The sequence below is a fragment of the Thunnus albacares genome, chromosome 9 (genome assembly GCF_914725855.1).
Source record: "Thunnus albacares chromosome 9, fThuAlb1.1, whole genome shotgun sequence".
Lineage (NCBI taxonomy): Eukaryota > Metazoa > Chordata > Actinopteri > Scombriformes > Scombridae > Thunnus > Thunnus albacares.
The window spans coordinates 34,323,835-34,344,516 of record NC_058114.1 but is presented as its reverse complement, the minus strand read 5'-3'; the positions used below and the strand labels follow the sequence as shown (position 1 = coordinate 34,344,516).

The following is a 20,682-nucleotide window of genomic DNA, read 5'->3' as shown; positions in this document are numbered from 1 at the left end:
AAAGAGGGTGTTGCAAAGATTAGTGGGATTTTAATTGGTGATGTTGAGTGCAAGACAAGCTTGTTTGCAGACAATATTTTGCTCACTCCGAGAAATCCTGAGAGAAGTATACCCAAATTGATGTCTCTTCTAAAATTGACTCATACTCAAGGTATAAATTAACAAAATACTTTTGGCATCGAGCAAGAAAGCCATTACAATGGCTGCAGGCAAACCCCCCCATCAAACAACTGGACTGCAATTGTCAACCAAATACACTGTATGGAGAAACTGAGCTTTTCCTTAAGATCACGAAATGATCAATATGTAAAACAATTGGATAATAGATTACATACTCTATATGTGCCTATAAGATGTAACCCATTAAAAGACCCTGTTCTGTACTAGCTGCGCATAACAACCTATTCTTTTTGCCTGAACACACAAATCAAAATAAAGTTGAAAAATATATTTTATATATAGTCATAGTATTTAACATATATATTTTTTTCTAAATGCTAGTTGGAAGAAAAATTAGCAGGCAGCTACACATTTTCGTTCTCTATTTATCTGTTTAGCGTTGTCAGGCTAGGCTAACCCACTGTTGCTAACTTCGGAGCTAACCCCTTTACCTTTGCAACAACAGACGTGACTTTTCTGGGTCTTGACAAGCTGCAGCATTTATTAACTGACACACTGTTGTCTGTACTGTACATTTACTGACAACTTAATGATAACCTTTTCCTCTGCACTGCTCACATTCATCGTCATTTTTATGCTAGCTTAACCACTCACTCGCTTGTGCATTGCCCTATTCCTTAGAAGGAGTTAGGCTACCTGCAGTTTCCCAGGCAACGACACAGACGTTGACTCACGTTTCGAAACAACGCTGCTCAGAGGCTCCCGAATGCTATTGATTTGCGAATGAATGGATACTGGGCATTATTTTTGACATTAAAAAAAATGATTTTTCGGCCTGGCGGGGGTACTCGTTGGCCTGGCGGTCCGCCTGTACTACTATAGGGGAAACACTGCCTTATACTCTAGCAGAGCAGACCCACTGAGACAACAGAAACTGGCCTCATCGATACTAAATTAGTCATTATAATCAATTGAGAATCCCTCAGATGAACAAAAGGCCAATAAATAAGCAACACATCTTTTGTTTCTCTATTTCTCCCTTGGCTGAGCAGACTGATGGAACAAACCTCCTTGCTGTTTCTTGGTTTCAGGGATATCATTGGTGGTTATTATTACAACTGAGACTGCTATCATAGTTAACACCATTGATATTGTGGTCTGGAGACATTATATCCAAGGCAGAGACGGGCAGAGAGGCAAGACTGTAAGCTAGTGATGTGCTGGTCAGGGTTTTTTAATACTTGCACCCACCCGACCCGTTTATGACAGCTAATCCACACCGCTCAACCCACAAACCTCCACCGTTGTCTCTCTCTACCTCACTCACACACTCACACACACACACACACACACAGAATGAAATCATACCTGGTCCTTTGGGTTTTGGGTTGCTTGAAGAAAAAGGGTCATTACTTGTGAAGTGACTGGTTTGCTGCAGGAGGAATAAGAAGAAACACCCTGTTATACTTTCTCCTCAATTGTTTTGATGCACTGTTAGAAACAAAAGCACAGTTTTGAGAGTAGGTCACACAAAGACCAACACTGTGTTTCCATTTGCAAAACAGTAAATGCTCCTAAAGGTGTTCTCAAAACTGTTCATACAATAAATAAAATCACATACTGGTGTGTAAAAGGACAAGTGCAACAAAACAATCCTCACTCAGGACGGCAAAAAGAAAAACAACCGTCTTTTTCAATACAGAGCATCAAATCCTAAGTTCACACCTTCAGTCTTTTAAACAAAACTGAAAATAAAATCTAAATATTTTAGTCAGTCTGTTTATTTACACCAGGTCATAGATTTTTATCCACATCACACCTATTATATTATTCTCCCATGTCAGACACTTGGATAAAATAGTTTGCATTTCTTTGTTTTTTTAAGGAAGACACATCATTGGCGTTCTTAGATTGGTTTGATAGTTGCTACACTACAGTCTGATGAAACTTCACATTGTCCAATATGATATTGTAATAAAATTGGGGAACTTGTCCCTCCATGGACTTTCCCACTTAACATTCACACACCTCTACATCACAGATGTTTTCCTACTCTCTTTGCATCCAGGTAACCTGCTGTTTCTGTTTACAAATCAAAATCGATTTTGATTGTGAGAAGAGGGCTCATCTGAAATCTGTACTCAGTACTCAGGGTCTGCACTTGTGTTCAATGTTCTGCAAACCATATTTCTATGATCACTGTATGAAGGGGAAAGATAACTATTAAAATAACCGGTGAAAGTGAATGCATTTGAAGCCGTGATCACGGAATCGCTGCATTTGCGGTCTTTGAACACAGTTAATGTAAAAGCATCAAATCAATGGAGGAAAACTGCAACAGTTAATTTGCTGTATTCACATACAGTATGCTACCAAAAATCAAGACGCTCAAACCACATCAAATCCAAACTCAGCAGTTATATGAAATTCAAAAAAGTCAGGGAAAACTGCATTCTCAAAAAGTCATGACATTTTTCACAGCAAAGTGTAAATGCCAACAGTGAGAACTGAGTATTAAGATTATACACTGTATGTCAGACCTCTGCAAAACACAAGGCTCCAGGGAAGGCCCACTTACCCCATGACATATAGTATACAGTGCAGTGTGGTACACCAACAATTAGCAGCCATCTTAAAATCTGTCACTATTGGGATTTTATAAAATGATATGAATAACAAATTCCATGTTCATGGCCTTCAATCAACAAGAAGTACCTTGGAAGGTAATGTGGCACTTTTACTGAAGGGGTCTGGTGTGGAGAAGGGATCCATCTTTGTGGTCTTCTTGAAAAAATCCTCTGATGAAGCCTTGAACGGATCTGTCTCTTTGAATGGGTCTCCTCCAAAAGGATCTGCAGCAGAAATTATAAATCGCTGTAGTCTGTAATCTTTATGGCACATAAAAATATCCCTGCTTCCAGCTTGGGATCATTATTTGTGTTTGATACTATATGGACTTTCCACAATAAAGTTCAATTACCTCATTAAAACTCTTAAAATGAGACCCACTCCTTCTCCCTCACTGGAAAATCCACCATCTATGAATATGCAAATATTTTTTCATTTCAAAACTTCACACCTATGTAAGTTGCATACTGGACCATGCCTGGCTTCCAAACTAGTTGTGATGTCATAAATCTTGCTCATATGTGCACTTGTTAAACTGATTTAAGGTTTTCCCCTTCAGCAGATGAGTGTGAGAACAAACTCTGCACATATGTCAGGGAACAGCATCACAGAAATACAGATTTATGACAGGTGGGGGATTTAACCAGACAACAGAACCAGGGATTGTGCTCCAGCTTCAAATGACAGATGTCACTTTTCCAGAGTTCCAATTAAAGGGTCTCTACATATTACCAGTAGCAGAATGGCTTTGCAATGGTGGTTTTGGACAGACGAAGACCTTGTGGGTTGAAATGTTGCGTTCATAAAAACTGATGAGCTTGCAAATTTCAGTGTGTGGACAGCCTCTCCTTTTCCTTTGTTGATGTCCTGCACTTGTACCCCACTAGAGTTGATGTGCACGCACCTTTTTTTGCTTTGAAATGCCCTGAGCCATTGTTTTTCTAAGGAGGGGACAAAGTTATTGAACTACACAATAGTGTTACATCACGTGTTGGGCGCCACTTTTACACCTCGATTTTGACGTTGTTTGTGACATTTCAATGTTCAACCAAAGAGATGACAGCTCTCCATGACGTAACTTGAAATGGAAATACTATCATGTGTGGAGGCCCTTAACATTTTTTTCTGGGTTGAGATCCATCCAAGGATTGTGAAAAATCACCAAGTCACCAATAGACAGTTTTTAAGCAAGTTATTAAAGATTGTATTCTAGTAACAGCTTCACTGCACAATCACTTATGAATGAAGATTTATAAAAATATATATTTAAGTATCATGACATCTGTCAAATTTGTTTCACTGCTGCACCACAGTAGTGTATCAGCATTTTGACCATATTGCATGTATTATTTTTTGAGTGAAGTATCAGCATGTACCTACTTTCAGCACAGTTCATAAACATGAGGTAATTTCCTGAAAATTCTCAGGAAAGGAATGGTGATTAACAAACTTTTGGAATGTTAGGCTCAGGGAGTAAGCAGCACTATAGTAACAGGATGTGTCAGGGTTATTTGGCAAGTCTGCACTGGTTTTTCCATCATCATTAATGATGCCTGAGTGGTTCAACTAACCAACTGTGAGCACACCTCCCTGTAATATCTAGTTTGATTACGGTAAGAGGCACACTGCAGGTCATGAACCCAGGACTTGGTGAGATGCCAGAGTTACAGATATCGGTGCTTTTTCCTTCACACATCAGATACCAGCCAGATCTGACAGAAATGTTCTGTTAGATGAAGTGTTTGCAGTTAAGATGGATGTTTGCTTTGGACTACCAGGAAAACTTAACAAGTGGCTGAACAACTCAAAAAATGTTACAGAGCATGCTCGACATATTAGAAAAACCAAAGCCGAGGCATGGAACAAACAAGCAATAATGGCCTGTATACTGTGGAGTAGTGGGCATGAGCCTGAGAAAGTCTGTGTGATCACAGAGAGCATCTGGGTGTGAGGTTCACTGCTGTGTGAAAAGTCTGATTTCTATCACTGATCTCCTTGTACCGAGCAGAGAAGTGAAACTCCACAATATCACTAAAGAGGGAAGTGTGACAGAAGTCACAGTTGCACACACTGCTGTTTCACACATCATCAACAAAAGACAAGGCTGTCACTACGAGCACAGCCGACTCATGGATGTGTGTATGACCGTTACTTCAGGGCTCAGAAACCATTTAGCAGGAATCTGGATTTGTACTGTTGGGTTTTTATAGTAGACCAGAATGGGATCACAAGGAACTCAATTGACTAATATTGTATTATCTGTAGGAATAAATCACTTTACTTCATGATCGCAAACATGTGAGTTATAACCATCGACTGTATATAAATATGGACGTCATGACAGCTCTCCAAAAGTGAAGCCAAAATATCTTGATTGCCCCCTGGTGGCTGGCTGCAGTATAGGTCATAAATCCCGCCCCCCTCCATGTTAGCAGATGAGACATGAGACAAACAAAGATATCAAAGTACACGTCAAATACATTTTCCCCCGAAAATGGTTTCTGTCATTTTTAGGTAGTTCTCATCATGTTGATGTATATCCAGTGATAAGTTTGTTTTTAATTTGTTATTTGATTTATATAAAAAAAAAGAGGTGTGACATCATGATTGACAGCTGTGACAGCTGCTCTCAAATTTCCAAGCAAGATGGCAGCTCCCGGAAAGGAGATATTTTGGCTTCACTTTTGCATAGACGTGTCGTCCATCTTTATATACAGTCAAGGGTTAAAACTAAAAAGATATCCTGTTGCATATATTGATTTTCAAAGGGCAGGAAAGAATAATGCACAAGTGCTTCATTTAGCAATATCATCTTTAATACTAGATGAGATTTGTAAGTACTCGTAGTTTTTGTTTTGTTAATTTGGTGTGTCAAAAAGGTCTTCTCGATAAGTTTTGTGTAGCTGATACAAAAATGAGGATAGTCCTGGACATACTATTTAAACATTATCCAAAATGCTGCCTTATTCAATGCTGGTGTGAACAAGCCAAGTAAACCAATATTATGTCAGGGTTGTGTGTGTGTGTCAGCTTGTTATACTGGTCAAAAAGTGATTAATGTAGCAGTAAGCTCACAAGAATATACAATGGTATAAGGAAAACATGTCTGAGTTCCGCTCTCCCAAGTAAATACCTGTGGATGCTGATGGCTGCTTTGCAAAAGGGTCATTTTGGAAAGGGTCACCTACAGTACAGGAGAGGAATGAAGCAGAGAGGGAAGAGCAGGAAGAAAACAAAGAGGTAGATATAGACGAGTCAAAGAGAAACACAAGCTGGAAACAAATAAGCTGTCCAGAGGAAAGAAAGCATAAGATAAACAGAGTAAAGGAAGAGAAGAACAAATATCCTGAGGAGAAGAGAAAGAGGATCACAGATAAATAGAGGGGGGGCAGTGAAAAGGAAGATGAGAACCTTTGAAAGGGTCTGTTTTGAAGGGGTCTTCAGAGTGGAAGGGGTCAGTGTGAAGCTCCTGAGGCTGGCTGTTGAACACAGATGGCTTCACTTTGAATGGGTCCTCCTGTGGTGGGGAAAAGACAAGGAAAGAAAAAGACAGAAGATGATTTTGTTAATTTATTGTGTTTTACAAGTGGTCGTCAACAAAGTGTTTTCTTTTCTAACTATCAGGAGTAGGTGTTTTGCAGCACAAACTCATGCAAGTGTCTTTATAAAGCAGGTGGTAGTCACAGCTTGCATTTGTGCAAGTGTTTGCAAAGTGTGTCTCTCTCCTTTTTTGATATGCATTTAAGGATAGCATTCATGGGAAAACATAACTGATGTTATGTGTTTGTATGTTTCTCTGTCAGTTTTACAGAGAAAATTCTCTATCTGTGAAGACCAGGCGTAAAATTAGTGCAGATGGGATTTACATAAGCCATACGGAAGGTTGAAACAGGAGAGGAAACATGACTATACTTTTGTTCTAAAGAAATCACATCAGACAGACTCACATCAGAGTGAGTGCAGCACAGAAATATCTAGAGAGCTCCATGTAACTAACAACTGATTCTTAGAGAGAAAAGAGTGTCATCATCAATAAATACAACATCCTTTTGTTTTGTAACAAAGCAAACAGTGATGAAGTGTTCTGGTTTGTGTTCATGAAATGTACATTTGAACTTGACAGACTGAAGCTGCACTATTCTGACATTTGCAATGAGTGATTAGCTGCATTTACTTCATATTTTAGTGAAACATCTACTGAATCAACACCGTCTCCACCTCCACCTGCTGCACTCTGAGATACCGGCCCTGAAGCTCCGTCCTGCTCTCTCTCTCTAACAGTTTTTGTGGCTTGTGTAGATTTTGTGGCCTTTTGTGCATCTTATTCCATCTTTTTTTTCATTTCCCATAACATTTATATGACTCCTTCTCCATTAAAAATATCAGTAGTCCTAAAAATTGTAAGATACTTACATGAGTAGTGAGACATTTTTTTTCTGTGGAGTTTCACTTTAATTGAAGTAAACATGGAGCCACATTCACATGCAGTGATTTGTACTGTGCCATTTTATTACTAACTCTGATGCACCGTTTTCCTGTAAAACAAGGGATTATTAACAACATTTCAGGTGCGCTCAATTTCATCTTTACCTCCACATAGAGTAGCTTACGCTGTAACCACACCAAAGAGCGGTGAAATGCGGTTCGCCACAAAAATAACATGCTTCTGCAGCCGGTGGGCGTGTCCTTTCATTTCGTGTCATTCTGTGTGCCACAATAAAAACATTGTTGACATATCTGATAGGCTATGTTCTCTGAAGTGAGATGATATGCCGATGAATAAAACTATCATTTTTTTTGCAAGAAAGGAATGCTTATAAATAATCTAGATCCTTGATAAGAGATTATTTGCACCATGGAGAGAAACATTGCTCTAGCTGTTGCCCTGGTGTACTTGAGGAGCAAACAGCACTGCTCTGCCCGTCGTCTGCAGGTGCATCTCATCCTCAGTAGTCTCCCACCTCCTCTCATTACAGCTCCTCTCACCCAGACCTCTCATGTTGCTGCTGGTGGCTTTGGCCAGAGTGAAAGACGTCAGAAACAACACGGTTTGCGTTAATCGCAATTGTCGAGTGGGCAAAAAACAGCACTGCCGCTCCTTCATCACTCTGTCTCTTTGTTTTTCTGCTTGCTGAAAGTGTCTTTGAGGTTTTTCCACCTCTTTGTACATTCATCCACTGGGAAAAAACACAATAAGAACATTGTCATAATCTAGGCCTACTGTATAATTTATTATTTGTATGTTAAGTGAAATAAATATGCCCAATAAAAGATATTTCTGCCCACCTAAGTGGGTGAAAGTACACCTCAGCCCCCCCCCCCCCCCCTGTAATTGTACAATGTGTTGTTGTACAGTATGGGGTGTGAAGAAACAGCCACAGTTTATCAGTTTATCTTCCATTGTTCATTTGTTTTGGGCAGGAAGAAATTATTTGAACTTTAGGTCGACACGTCAGGGGGCTCTGTGTTTTGATTGGCTGCAGGTTTTTTTCTCGGGCCACAATTTGCCACTATTTGCATGGCCACTCACCGCACTTCGCTGCTCTTTGGTGTGGTTTACAGCATTAGTGATGTTATCATGTTCCTACTTCTCAGAAATTAACTTTGTGAATTGTCATGTCTGACAATGAAATCTGATAATGAAACGGAAGTCTTAATCTTCCACTCTGCCATAGTTGCAGAAATCAACATTGAGAACTACTTCTATCAAAGTGTCTAGGGAGGGCGAAGCCTGTGCTTATTACACCACCTGACTACACACACACACACGTACACACACACACATGCACCTTCCCCCTTTCCAACTGGCTAGAATTTCACTTAAAAAAACACAGAAGCAATATTCATTCTTTTGCAATTTTCCTGTTTCTGTATGATCTCTGCTGCTCCTGCTCAAAACCTTCTGCAGAGGGAGCCCTTGTCTGGACTGCCAAATTCCTCTGTGTGTGTGTGTGTGTGTGTGTGTGTATGTCTAAATATATAGGGACTTTTCTTCATGTGCCATCCATGCTTCATTAACAGATTTCAACTGTGTTTAATAGACAACCCTGCATCTGATCCAACTTTTGATCCCAAATATATACCAGTATATTTACTGTGCGTATATGAAAACTATTGTCAACTATGATATTTAATATGTATAATACAGCTGTTATTAGCATTTTTTATGTATCATAGTCAAATTGACACCTCTGAACAGTCTTTAACTACTGGGATGTGTGAATTTGCTTAGGGCTGGAAATTCTGAATAAGAACTGTTTGCCAGGTGTGAGAGGGACTGAGCCAAGGTAATGATGTTATTATAACTAAATTGTGGGATTAGATCAGTGCTGGGGAACTCTTAAAGGCCCAAGGGCTCCAACTCTGCAGGGAACACAATGGAGAGACATGAAGAGAAATAATAACCAGGGTTTTTAGCAAAAGACAGTTCAAATGACAGAAGTGACAGCCAAGGATCTGGCCAGCTGCAGTTTGCAAACTTGCTGGTAATCTCCTGTCTAGATGATAATAGGCCTCAATAAAGAGGAGGAGGAAGAGAGAGAAACTATGTAGAGAAGCAGGAACATAGGATTACTGGGTCATTTACAGTCGAAAATAGTTGGTATATAAATGGCATAAAGGCCTAAATAATGTAGAATCATGCTCAGTATTGTATTTAGTTTTGCATAAATCTAAAAACATCACCTAAATTCCTCTGTTCTGTCACTAATGTCATGTTTTAGTGTTTGATCACACTTTAAAGGATTTGGGTGGTGATTTTTTATATATTTATCTTATTGTCAACAAATCTCATGTTTGGAGCCAAACCAACAAACCTCTGGGGTGAAGGAAGGCGGTCCACCGCACACAGGAAGAAGTTATATCAGGCTTTCATACACACACAATACTTAGAAGTAGATCAGTTCATTGTTGGTTTGGCTCCAAACATGAGATTTGTTGACAATAAGAAAAATGTTTATACATACATTTATACATGTAGTTCTGACCAAGCAATCTGACTGATCAACTAGACATTTAGAACGTGCTCAAATCAGCATGACAACACACTTAGCCGTGCTCAAATGAAAAAAGCCTCATCACTAAAAATATTACTCTGCCATTCATTAGAACTACAGACTGTTACGTTGCGCTAACAACAACAGTCACTTCTGGGTAGACGTCTGGTAGTTGATTAGAATTTCACACACTGAAAACCTGAACCCTTCTCCACTCTTCATCGTTATCTGGTATCCCCATACATAGCAAAACTTAGCCATTTTCCCTTCAGGTGAGAGTATATCTCAGCTTCTACTCAAGCATTATCCATCAGCTGTGCTGGTGACACGGCACTACTAGCTTAAAAATGTCTGTGAAGTTTGCGGACAAAGTAGCTAAATCTGTCCATGGAAAAATTACTTTTTTCAGCGGATATCTTAGTTACAACGAGATTGAGCTAGCAAAGCGGTTTTGTGTTTATATGTGAGGTATTTATTCAGTTTGGGAAATGCCGCGAACTCCAGAAAGCATTAGGTGAAGTTGAAGGCTGGCTGACTTAACAGGGACCAGAAATCATCTCTCATGCTTGGTCGTTATTAAGGGTCGACCTACTTGCTGGAGTAGTAAACTAGGATTCATTACATAGGAGTCTACTGACGTGAGTGATTGTTTTCCAGGTATTAGTCATACCCCATGTGTTTCCATGGAAACAGAGATAACACAAGCAAGAAGTTTTTGATTTTTAGAGTGAACTGCCCCACAATATGAATACATTTTGTTTATATCTTTTATTTTGTTGGTAAATGTTGTATAATCGCAATATTATACTCGAGGGTGTGCTTTATCTTTATTGTTGGCACTTCAGTGATGCTTATTGATTGATGACTTATTGATTGATTGATTGATTGATGCTTGCTTAAATAGAAAATCACCAGCCAAAGCCTTTAACAAATATATCGGGACATGTTACATATTTTGCAGAAGCTGTCATTTATTACACTATCACCCTATGGAGACCCTATGGGCGCTTAACTATCTCTCTTTAAGAACCACAACAGCACACAAGGACTCTATCTGGGAGTCACTGAACAACACCAAGAAAAAACTAAATGATTGTTGGTTGAACGGCTGACTGATAATTTATTATTATAATTGAACTGATTACACTCCAGCCTCTCTGCCTCCTGCTCTACCCAGCGGCCACAACCTCCTCCAGGAAATGGTCAACTATCTCTGCATCCTGCTCTGCTTCAGCTCTCCTGGCTCACCTGAGAAAAACAGGCTGCAAATGTGAATCTTCTTCTTATATCACTGTTACATTTGATACTTTTAAAACCAAACACAAATTGATTTAGTTGATTTCTGTCTTTAGATTTTTGTCATTAGGTAAGTATGACAGGTATATAAAGGGAGATTGCTTCATCTACAATATTACTTTTCTCAACAGGCATGTGTATGCAGTCAATGTAAAGGCGCTACACACTAGATTAAAAGATTTTAATGGCTTAACAGTTGTTTTTTTCTGTACAGAACATCAAACAAAGGAAAATAAAAGCAGTTCAAATGGTTTTGTTGACTTAAATCATCATACATCTAAGATAGTTTCATGACTTCTAGGCCTGGCATTAATAAAACTGATTATAAGACTTTAGAAATGTTCCAGGACCTATAGACCTGTCTGCATTTGTCCAGGTTACAGAGTCCATTGCAGTGAATTGATCCCAGCTCTTCTCTGAATTACTGTACATCATCAACTGTTATTTTATATTGGTATAAATTCCCAAACATTCCTAAAGCAACACCCAAGTGTTCAAAGTCAAATGATGGTATCTTGTCATATTTTTAAACTATGTAGTTATATATTTTTCTCTTTTGAAAATTATATCTCAGTCTCAATAGGACTAAACTGATTAAATAAAGGTTTTATTGCATTGTGCCTCCAAACGTCCTACTTCAGTTATCTCCTGTACTACCACACAGTCACAGTCACAGCGAGCCCATGCTGCCTTAAAGGACTATTGTGTAGGATTTAGTGGCATCTACCTTCCCCCCCCCCCGCCCACCTTCAAAGTGTGTAGGAGATTATATTCCATTTCTGCCAATATTTCTGCCAATAGATCCCCCTAATTCTTACACCCTGGTCCTTCAAGATGCTGCATTACAAAACATTCTAAAGAGACTAAAGGAGAAAAAAAGAGATCTCTTTCACTGCTGATAGCCACAAAGCTGAAATTATCTGTGTTTATACTTTTTAACTGAAATGTATTCGATCCTACTGAAAACATGTGTTTTTGTTGAGAATTTGATGCTATCAGCGTACCGGGAAGCAAAAGCAGAGTTCTAATAGAGATGCTGACCTGTGCTGCTCTCACCATGGCTGGGAATCCTCCGTTCTCTCTGTCGCTGAAGCCCTCGCTCATGTCGGCCAGGTTTGTCATACTGCCTCCATGGGTTCCGTTCAAGGTGCTGTTGTACTGCTCAATACTTTTAGATACTTCCTGTTGGCTGTCCTGAATCTGGGACAACTTACTGCGAGCCTGCAGGACACAAATAGTTCAGTAGCAGGACACATAGATACAATGCTGCATGATTTTCTTCCTTTCAAAAAAACTGACAGTGAGTGACACAACACTACAGGGAAGAGAAAAATAAGTGTTTTGTTATTTTGGTGAACAAAATGCTTTAAATTCCCTCCTAACAGTTGTTTCTTAACCCAGCTTCAATTGGGACTATCAAGCACATTTCTTTATACCAGACATTCAAAACAAACACTCTAGTCATCATTTTGCTTGAACATGGCAGTTTGGAACATGCTGAGTTGAATGGACAAGTATTATATACTGCAGGAGTGCTTTCAGATCCTTCTATGACTGTTTTATATTGTACTTTTTCCCTCTGAAAACTTGTGAGTGTAAGACTCCAGTGTAACTGACATGAATCCACACTGACCAACGCTGCTGTTCTCTCTGAAAGAAAGAAAAACACATATCTTTACAGACGCCTTTAAAGCCTGCTGACTTTTTCATACTCAGTAGACAGAAGTTGGGCTGAGTATCATTTTAGGGTGTTTCCTCCTAAAATAGGAACATGCTGGCATTTAATATGAGAGAGGAAATGGATTCAGACCTATGATGCTTTAGGTACATAGCTTGCGCTTTTTAGTTATCTAAACTGCTGAAACACCCCAGGGTGGCAGATCTTACATGGAGTTTTATGAATAATAAAAAGGTCTAGGAGGACTATGTAATGAAAATCAACATGACTGGATATTATTACAGGTGAGCATGAGGAAATGATCAGCTGCTGAATTCTCTATGTCACCTTCTGACCAGAGAGAGAGGGAGCAGTGGCAGAGTACAGGCTTCTGCTTTGTCCTGTGCTTGTTTCCATTCAGGGGAATGTTATCGATCATATCAGGCCTCAGCATAATGGACGGAGACTGCATCATGTACCAGTCATACTCAGCATGTTTCAAACTGAGTATGTAAGTTGCAGGTGGTTTAAGCTGTGTGTGTGAGATGAGTGATTGATAAGAGACAGATGACAAATCACAGCAGTTGGTGCTAAATGAAACCGACACACCTTTCAGACACGTACACAGTTAGATGTTATGTTCCTGTTTTTCTTGTGGTTTGAAAGGACAAAATACTGACTTAAAAGTGGCAATTATATGGCGTAATGGTGCCCCCTGTTGATGACTTTCAGACACACACACACACACACGCACACACACAGGCCTACTGTGTCCTACCTGGTTGATCTCATCCTGCGTGGCCTTCAGAGACTTGATGATGGTCTCCAGTTGGATCTTGCCGGCAGCCAGGCTCTGCTCCAGCTGGTTCTCCTCCTGCTGCAGCCGGCCCAGGTCGGCCTTCGCCCGGCTCAGCTCCTCCTCCTGGCACTGTAGGTCTGACTCCTGGGAGTGGATCTGACTCTGGAGGGTTGAGATCTGGAAGCAGATGAGAATGACGCGATGAAGATGGGTTCGCAAATGAACAACTTCTAAACTAGCTGGTAACTCTTTGAAACACTGAATATGTTGCTGCTGTTGTGGTGTTAGTTTCAAATAGTGCAACAGTAAAACAATCCCTTATTGTAAAATCACCAATATTAACACATTTAAGATTTAATGAATTACTTACTCAATAATCAAACTATGGTTCAGTGGCAGCAGTGGCAAAGCTTTTACAATACGTCACAGAGGAGGAAACATTTTTCACTTTACTGGCATTCCCCAGTTCTTCCTCACCATCTGAGACTCTTCCTGGCACTTTATCCGGACTTCGTTCAGCATGTCCTCTAGTTTATGTTTCTGCTGGTCCATCTCCTCCAGGCGGTCCTGGGCATCTTGTTTCTGAGCTTCTAGTTCCTGCAGGCTGGCTGTCTCTCTGTCCAGGTCATTCTGCATCTCCTGTTGGAACATACAGAAAAAAACTGTAAGAGCCAATCAAGAATCATGTAGGTGTCCACCATTTGAAAATGCAAATAATGAGATCAGGGGAGTGCTCTAGCAAGTGGACTTAAAGATCCCCTCCAGACCTGTTTTAAGACAAAAAATGTGCCTGATATACAGTAAGTTTTTCACAAAAATAGATTAAATTCTCATTTAGAAATTTGTGAAATTACATCTACTCCTTCTTCATTGAAACAATCTAATGGAAGTCTATGCAATCACACATTTAAGAGGCTTACTGGATTACAACTGATTTCCAGATTGGTTGTGATGTCACAAAATCATGCTCGTAGGTTATTAACTGGTTAAACTGAGATTTAAAATGAACACAGATCATCTTTCATCATTCAGCATAAGAGTGTGAACACATACAACATTCTGCACAGTGACACTAAAAAGTGAAGTAACAATAAGCAAGACACATTTTTGAGTGGAGGGGGACTTTAAACTTCAAGTCTGACTTCATTTACGCAGATAATAAAATTCAACAACATTTCAACATTTCTGTGTGTTCAAATTTTAACTGAGGTCAAAATGTCAGTGGAATACTGAAAACGTTGTCCTGTATCAACTTCTCCAGGATAAGATACTCTTTAATCATTACATTACAGAATTCCAGATTTTCCAGGCCACAAGATACTTGTATCCGACTACATCTACACTGATTATATGATATACGTTCTCACCTGCACCTCTGCATTTTTATGTCTGATGGCCTCCTCTGTCTCCCTGATGTCCTGCTCCAAAGTGTACTTCTCCCTGACACACACACACACACACATACAAAAACATACGCACACAAGGGTGCACACAGACATAATTATGTTAAAAGAAAAAAAGAATCAAATAACCATCAACCCCTGCTGTGTGCACACATCAACATGTCAGAGTAACAAGATACTGGACTGGAACTCTATCAAATCCACAATGTGAGGAGAAATAATAAAGATAAGTCAAATAAAATCATGAAAAAAAATCATTTCATCCTCTTTCTTAAAGTACTGAAAACACAGTAATATACAGTAGGTGTATAAGCATTCAAACCCCTTTACTTTGATATGATATGATTAGGCCTACATGTACCTTGACTTTTTTGCCATTGATCTACACAATAGTCAATAATAACAACATGAAAACATACAACATTTTATGAAAAAATGTAAACACTTTAATTTCTGTGGTGTCACTATAGAATTGACAAAATGCCAGTCCATGATATTCAGTAGCTGGTGCGTTTACCTGAGAGTATTCCACTGGGTAAAGGCAAGAGTGCTGACGCAGCATGGAGAATAAGTGGTGAACAAACAAAAAATTGATAAAATACACACATCAAAAGATGGTTGGATGGTTGGCTGGGTGGATGGATGGACGGACGGATGGATGGATGAACGGACGTGAGAAGGAAGAAAACAGCTCAATGAGGCGAAGCCAAGATATCTAGTAAAGCTCATCCACATCTGCCTGTTTCACATTTCCTTTACTGACCATTTTATCATATAATATTGTACAATACTGATGGTTAATTGTAAAAAAAAAAAAAAAATGTAAATACAGTTGATTATCACTGTACTCTTCCCTCACTGCTGTAAGGAAATGGTTGGACCCTAGCATAGAGCTGAGGGTATGCTTAACTGGGCCTTAACTGGGCTTTTAAGTAACCATTTCTGCTGTTAACCCCTTTTATGTTGTGTGCCAAAACCGAAACCTCTAGCCTTGACGCATACATTTAGATTTTAATGCAGTGAGTGCACAAAACACTACGAAATGACAGAATAACAAGGGGAAATCAGATAAAATGGCTAGTCTTTATGAGAATAGCCTCCTTATCTTGTTTACCCAGTACATATAGTACAGTGTTGGTCCCAAGCCACCATTATGAGTCAGTCTAAATGTGTCTTAAAATTCTGCCATAATCGAAAATTCTTATCAAGGAGGACACTTTAAAATTTTGTGAAATCTTTAAAAAGACATATTTTAAATGCCTAAGAATTTTGTATTCTCACAAAAGTGTGAGTTGATGTTTAAAAGGCTGAAACAATTGGTTTTCTCCTGTTATATTACAGAGGGGTTGAAGACTACTAATGACAACCATCATGTAGAGCTGTGCCAAACACTTGAGATGTAACATACAAGGGAAGTCTTCCTTGTATAAAATGTAATGACAATGATGGTACATTTAAAAAAAAGAACTGAATAAAAATAAACACAATTGAATCTTCAACCACAATGGCACTTTGTGTCCACTAATAAGTCACCCTGGCAGAAGATTTTAAAGCTATAATATGTAACTATTCTGCATTAAAATGTCTAAAAACAACTCGACCTATTATATATACTTTCTTCAGTGGTGTACTTACATTATCCCAAATGTTTCCAACAATTTTCAAACCCAGAAAAATCAGTAATTTTAATCAAGGTAACAGTCCATTTCATTTGGTCACCTGTCAATAGCGTCATATCCCATCTACTTATTAGTATACACACACAAGATGCATGCATTGGTGTTGTGGTTGTCCGCTACAATGGTCTCTACCAAAGAGCATACACTTACAAGATAATATCTCGGCTACATTGTGGTTGTCCATCACATGGGCATCTACCAAAGAGTACATGCATACAAGATAATACATTGGCGTTGTGGTTGCCCGACACAAACTCTGATGAATTGACTTTTATTCAGTTTTAAGCTACATTTTTATGATACACCTTTTAGATTAAGGTCATTTTTAACTGTATCTTTTAACCGGATGAAGGATTTTAGTCATTGGATGTTTGGAACTTAAGTTATCAGAGAAACAAGCTGAGCAAATGTTAGCAGCAGCCCAGCTAACAGCCCTTCCCGGAAGTCCGGTGCTCGCTGAACATTGTCGGAGAAACATTGATTTTTAGCGTGAAACTGCTTTATTCAGTGTTTTTACCTGTTTTAATCATCAGATCTGTTTGTTTTGGAGAGGAGGAGACCTCTGCAGACAACTCGGCTCCCGGTAAGAACTTCCTGAACGATGAACACTGAAGTAATTCTATCTCGGAGAAGCTGGTTGTTTAACCCTCCTGTTGTCCTCAGGTCAATTTTGATCCGGGAGGACAACAGGTGTCATTATGTGCTGTCATTAAAAAAATTGAAATGGTTTTAAAACAGTATCCTGACTAAACTTTTACATATACCAGTCTGCCATAATCCATCAACATATTTTCCTCTGATCTCAACTATAGTTAAAATAATTCATATCTCTTTGTCAGGATACTGTTTTGAAAGCATTTCAATTTTTTTGATGATAGCACATAATGACAATGAAGACAACAGCTCCCATGATCCAACGCTACTTCACAACATCATCACACTCTATCTTTTGTTATTGTTTTGATTGAGAGACCCCTAGCGGCAGAAATTACATATTGCGCATTTAATCTTGTGAAGACTTGCATACAATATTTGATCATGACCAATAGAACTTCACAAACATGGGGGCCTGTAATCATCTTCAGTAAGATTCTCATGTAAAGGAGAAAAAGGACCTTACTACTCAATTTTATTTTCATTCACAGGTATTGCACGGTGCAACAGCAGAGAATGTCTAAGAAATTGCCTTGTAATTTTGGTTGTCACAGTTTTGGTTGTTGAATTATTAATCAATAGTGTGGTGAAATCTGTATCTTTGTGTAAGTATTACAGCAGATACATTTTTGTTCATTGTATTTTAGTTTGTAATCAGACTTGATTTTTTGCAGGAGGGTTGGTTCAGAATATTGTATTTCTGAAAATACAGAGATGACAAAGAAGATTCTGGGAGTAATAAACCAGGATCACATGACTCATAATGTGGCTCGCATTTAATGATCAGGTGGGGAGGTGTGTGAGCTGTTGACAAATGACAGATTTGACTAAACGTAAAAAGCTTTTGACAGAGAACTTTACAAGTACAAGGAATCACTAAATTGTTGCTACTGTTGTGACTATATTATGTTTTAGCTAAATGAGTTGTATATATAATATACACAGCTATAAACGTTTTGCTTTGGTGCTTAAAATTAAATAATACTGATGTAATCTTCAATTCATTTTCTATGCAGCTTTGAAAATGATAAAAGCAGTGCAAACTTCCAGTGCTGTCATTTTATCTAGGTGCTACCAGTGATATTGTTTGTTACCTCTGCAACTGGGCTATCTCCTGGCTGATGTCATCCAGTTCCTTGATGCCAGTAAACTCCCCTGAACCTACTGAACTAGAGCTGTCCTGTAGAGAGAGGGACAGGCAGAAAGAGACAAAGAAGGCAAGGAAGGGAGAAAGACAAAAAAAAAAACACAAGAACAGGTTGGCAAAGTAAACTGTATTTGTTGAAGAAAGTGGAATGATGAGCCATGGGAAGGAGAGAGAGGTAAAGAGAGGATAGGGGAGAGAAACCACCGGTCCATAAGAGGAGTAGCACAGAGGTTTGAATCAGTAGGTGGCACCAACATGTGGGGAGTGTCACCACCACTGACAAACTGCCAAGGAAGGTAAAGATTCAAGATTTTTAGAACGTTTTTTATGTTTAACATCACTGCACACCTTTGAGAAAATTTAAAAAGTTTTCATGCAGGTGGTGTTCAAGAAATTTCTGAATGCATTTGTTGTTGACTGTGGAGACATTTCTTAAAAAAACAGCCCTTTGTTAAACAGGAAGACTGTTACTGACTAAATCAAAGTAAACAGGATGCTCTTGATTTGGTTGATTTCACTGATGTAACCCAGGGTGACATACAACTGCTATCTTAAGACTGCAGCTGCTCCATCAAAAGTACTTATTTTAATCTTGAATCTCCTCTTGATCAGCAGACAGTTGGCAGGGTGAGACAATGTCACTGCACTGTATTGTAATGGAGAGTAACATCTTGCCAATGCTTTCCAGTAATTAGGCTGAACAGCCAGCCACTGAAAGCATTTTTAATCCAATGTAGGTCTATGTTACCTACCCACAACTTGAACATTATAGCCTGAGAGAGGAGGAGGAGGAGACGAAAGGGAGAAACATCAGCAGCAAAAGAGTTAGGATAAGAGAGAAGAACAACAGTGGGCAGTAAATGTCTTTCATTTAATTGATTTGCCTCTCCTCAAATTTGCCATTTTAATGTCTATGTGGGTTTTCATGTTGTCCTCCTCCAGATAAGCACATATGGCAGATAGGGGAACTAGTGCAGTAAAAGAACAAGGTGTCTAGCAGACAAATCACATCTCTACACCGTTATGTCTAAACATACAAAGAGCAGGAGAAAGATGAGAGGTGTAGAGAAGAGGAGAAAAAGTATTGACTCACTCGTCTCATCTCAGACAGAGCAGCCATCTCTGATCCCACTGGGGTCATGTATCCTGACATGCTCTGCAGCCATAAAGAAATGACTTAGTTACTGACAATGATGACAACAACAAGTTAAAACTCCATCCCATGTCAAAAAAGATGTCTTTAAACTTTTTGAAAACGTCAGCAGTACTAAGCGAGTTCCTTAGTCTTTTTCTTTATTGTCTATTAGTTTTCTGCCATGCTTGAAAGAGAAGACAATGTTACGGACTAGTCAAGTCTAGGGGATTCAGTATCAATGAACCAATACTAGTCCTAACCTGGAGGGTGTAGAAAAGGAGAAAACTAGGAAGAAATCAGAGAAAGACGGACTGGTTTCCAGGGTTAGAGATAGACAGGCTGGAGGTGGGTTACCTTATCGGGTTGCCACGCCGACTAGCAGTGCAAGTCCCTCCGACTCGGCCTCGCCAGCTCTGGCGTTGCTCTCGTGAGCCGCGAGCTCCTTCTGGCGGTTCAGTTCAGGTTTTGGTGGTTGGGGGATGGGTCCCCGAAGACCGAAACTGGTTTTACCAAAGGGTCCGGGTGCAGGAAAGGTGTGCGGCTGTAATGTCTCGAACGCTTCTAGAAAGGACGTCTCTCTGGGCTTTAACTCACTCGTATCACTTTCAAAGGTTCGCGCTTTCCCAGCTGAGCTGTCTCACGTTACTCCAGTGGTTGCGCACGCACCTCACCGTGGCGTCCTTTTATCAGCCCGCAGCTTAACCACACCCCCTTGTTATCTTCTCAATGAAAACCAGTCCAGTTTAAGAAAAGGAAAGGAAGAAAGAGGAACTATAAACCCCGCCCCCTTTACTCCTAACATTCCTCCCCCCTTACAACAAAAAAAAAAAAACCCATCTGGATTCCACCTATGTTTTTTTTTTCTATTTTATTTTATTATTATTATTTTTTTTTTTTTAGCATTTTCTCTTTTCTTAAAAACAACAATGTACACATCACATTAGCACACTCATAACTGGCATGTCTAGTCTCTGACCCTTAGTATAAAAGGTATCTTATCACTAGTGACATGATTAACGTCTACTCTGGAGTTATGCCTATAAATGTGAAAGACTATACCAATGTATAATATAAACAGTCTCTTGACGCCAATACACACAATGCATTACTATAAACACTGCACTCATGGCTTCTTCACCACATGTTCATCCCCTTGACAGGGTGTCGGC

At 39.3% G+C, this 20,682-nt stretch overlaps 1 protein-coding gene across 12 annotated transcripts in view; it reads right to left on the bottom strand.

Annotated features, from left to right (window-relative positions):
* Positions 1–20,682, bottom strand: part of LOC122989260 (epidermal growth factor receptor substrate 15-like 1) — a 61,193-nt gene that overhangs the window by 18,629 nt on the left and 21,882 nt on the right. For 4 of the 12 annotated variants that reach the window (XM_044362018.1, XM_044362017.1, XM_044362022.1 and 1 more), the window contains 10 exons: positions 19,472–19,534; positions 18,326–18,411; positions 14,863–14,935; positions 13,973–14,134; positions 13,475–13,672; positions 12,081–12,260; positions 6,160–6,265; positions 5,882–5,932; positions 2,836–2,972; positions 1,489–1,552 (listed from right to left, as the gene is read on the bottom strand). In XM_044362018.1, coding sequence (XP_044217953.1) covers positions 1,489–1,552; positions 2,836–2,972; positions 5,882–5,932; positions 6,160–6,265; positions 12,081–12,260; positions 13,475–13,672; positions 13,973–14,134; positions 14,863–14,935; positions 18,326–18,411; positions 19,472–19,534 — 1,120 coding nt within the window. The other 8 variants (XM_044362019.1, XM_044362029.1, XM_044362021.1 and 5 more) reach the window with 7 other exon arrangements.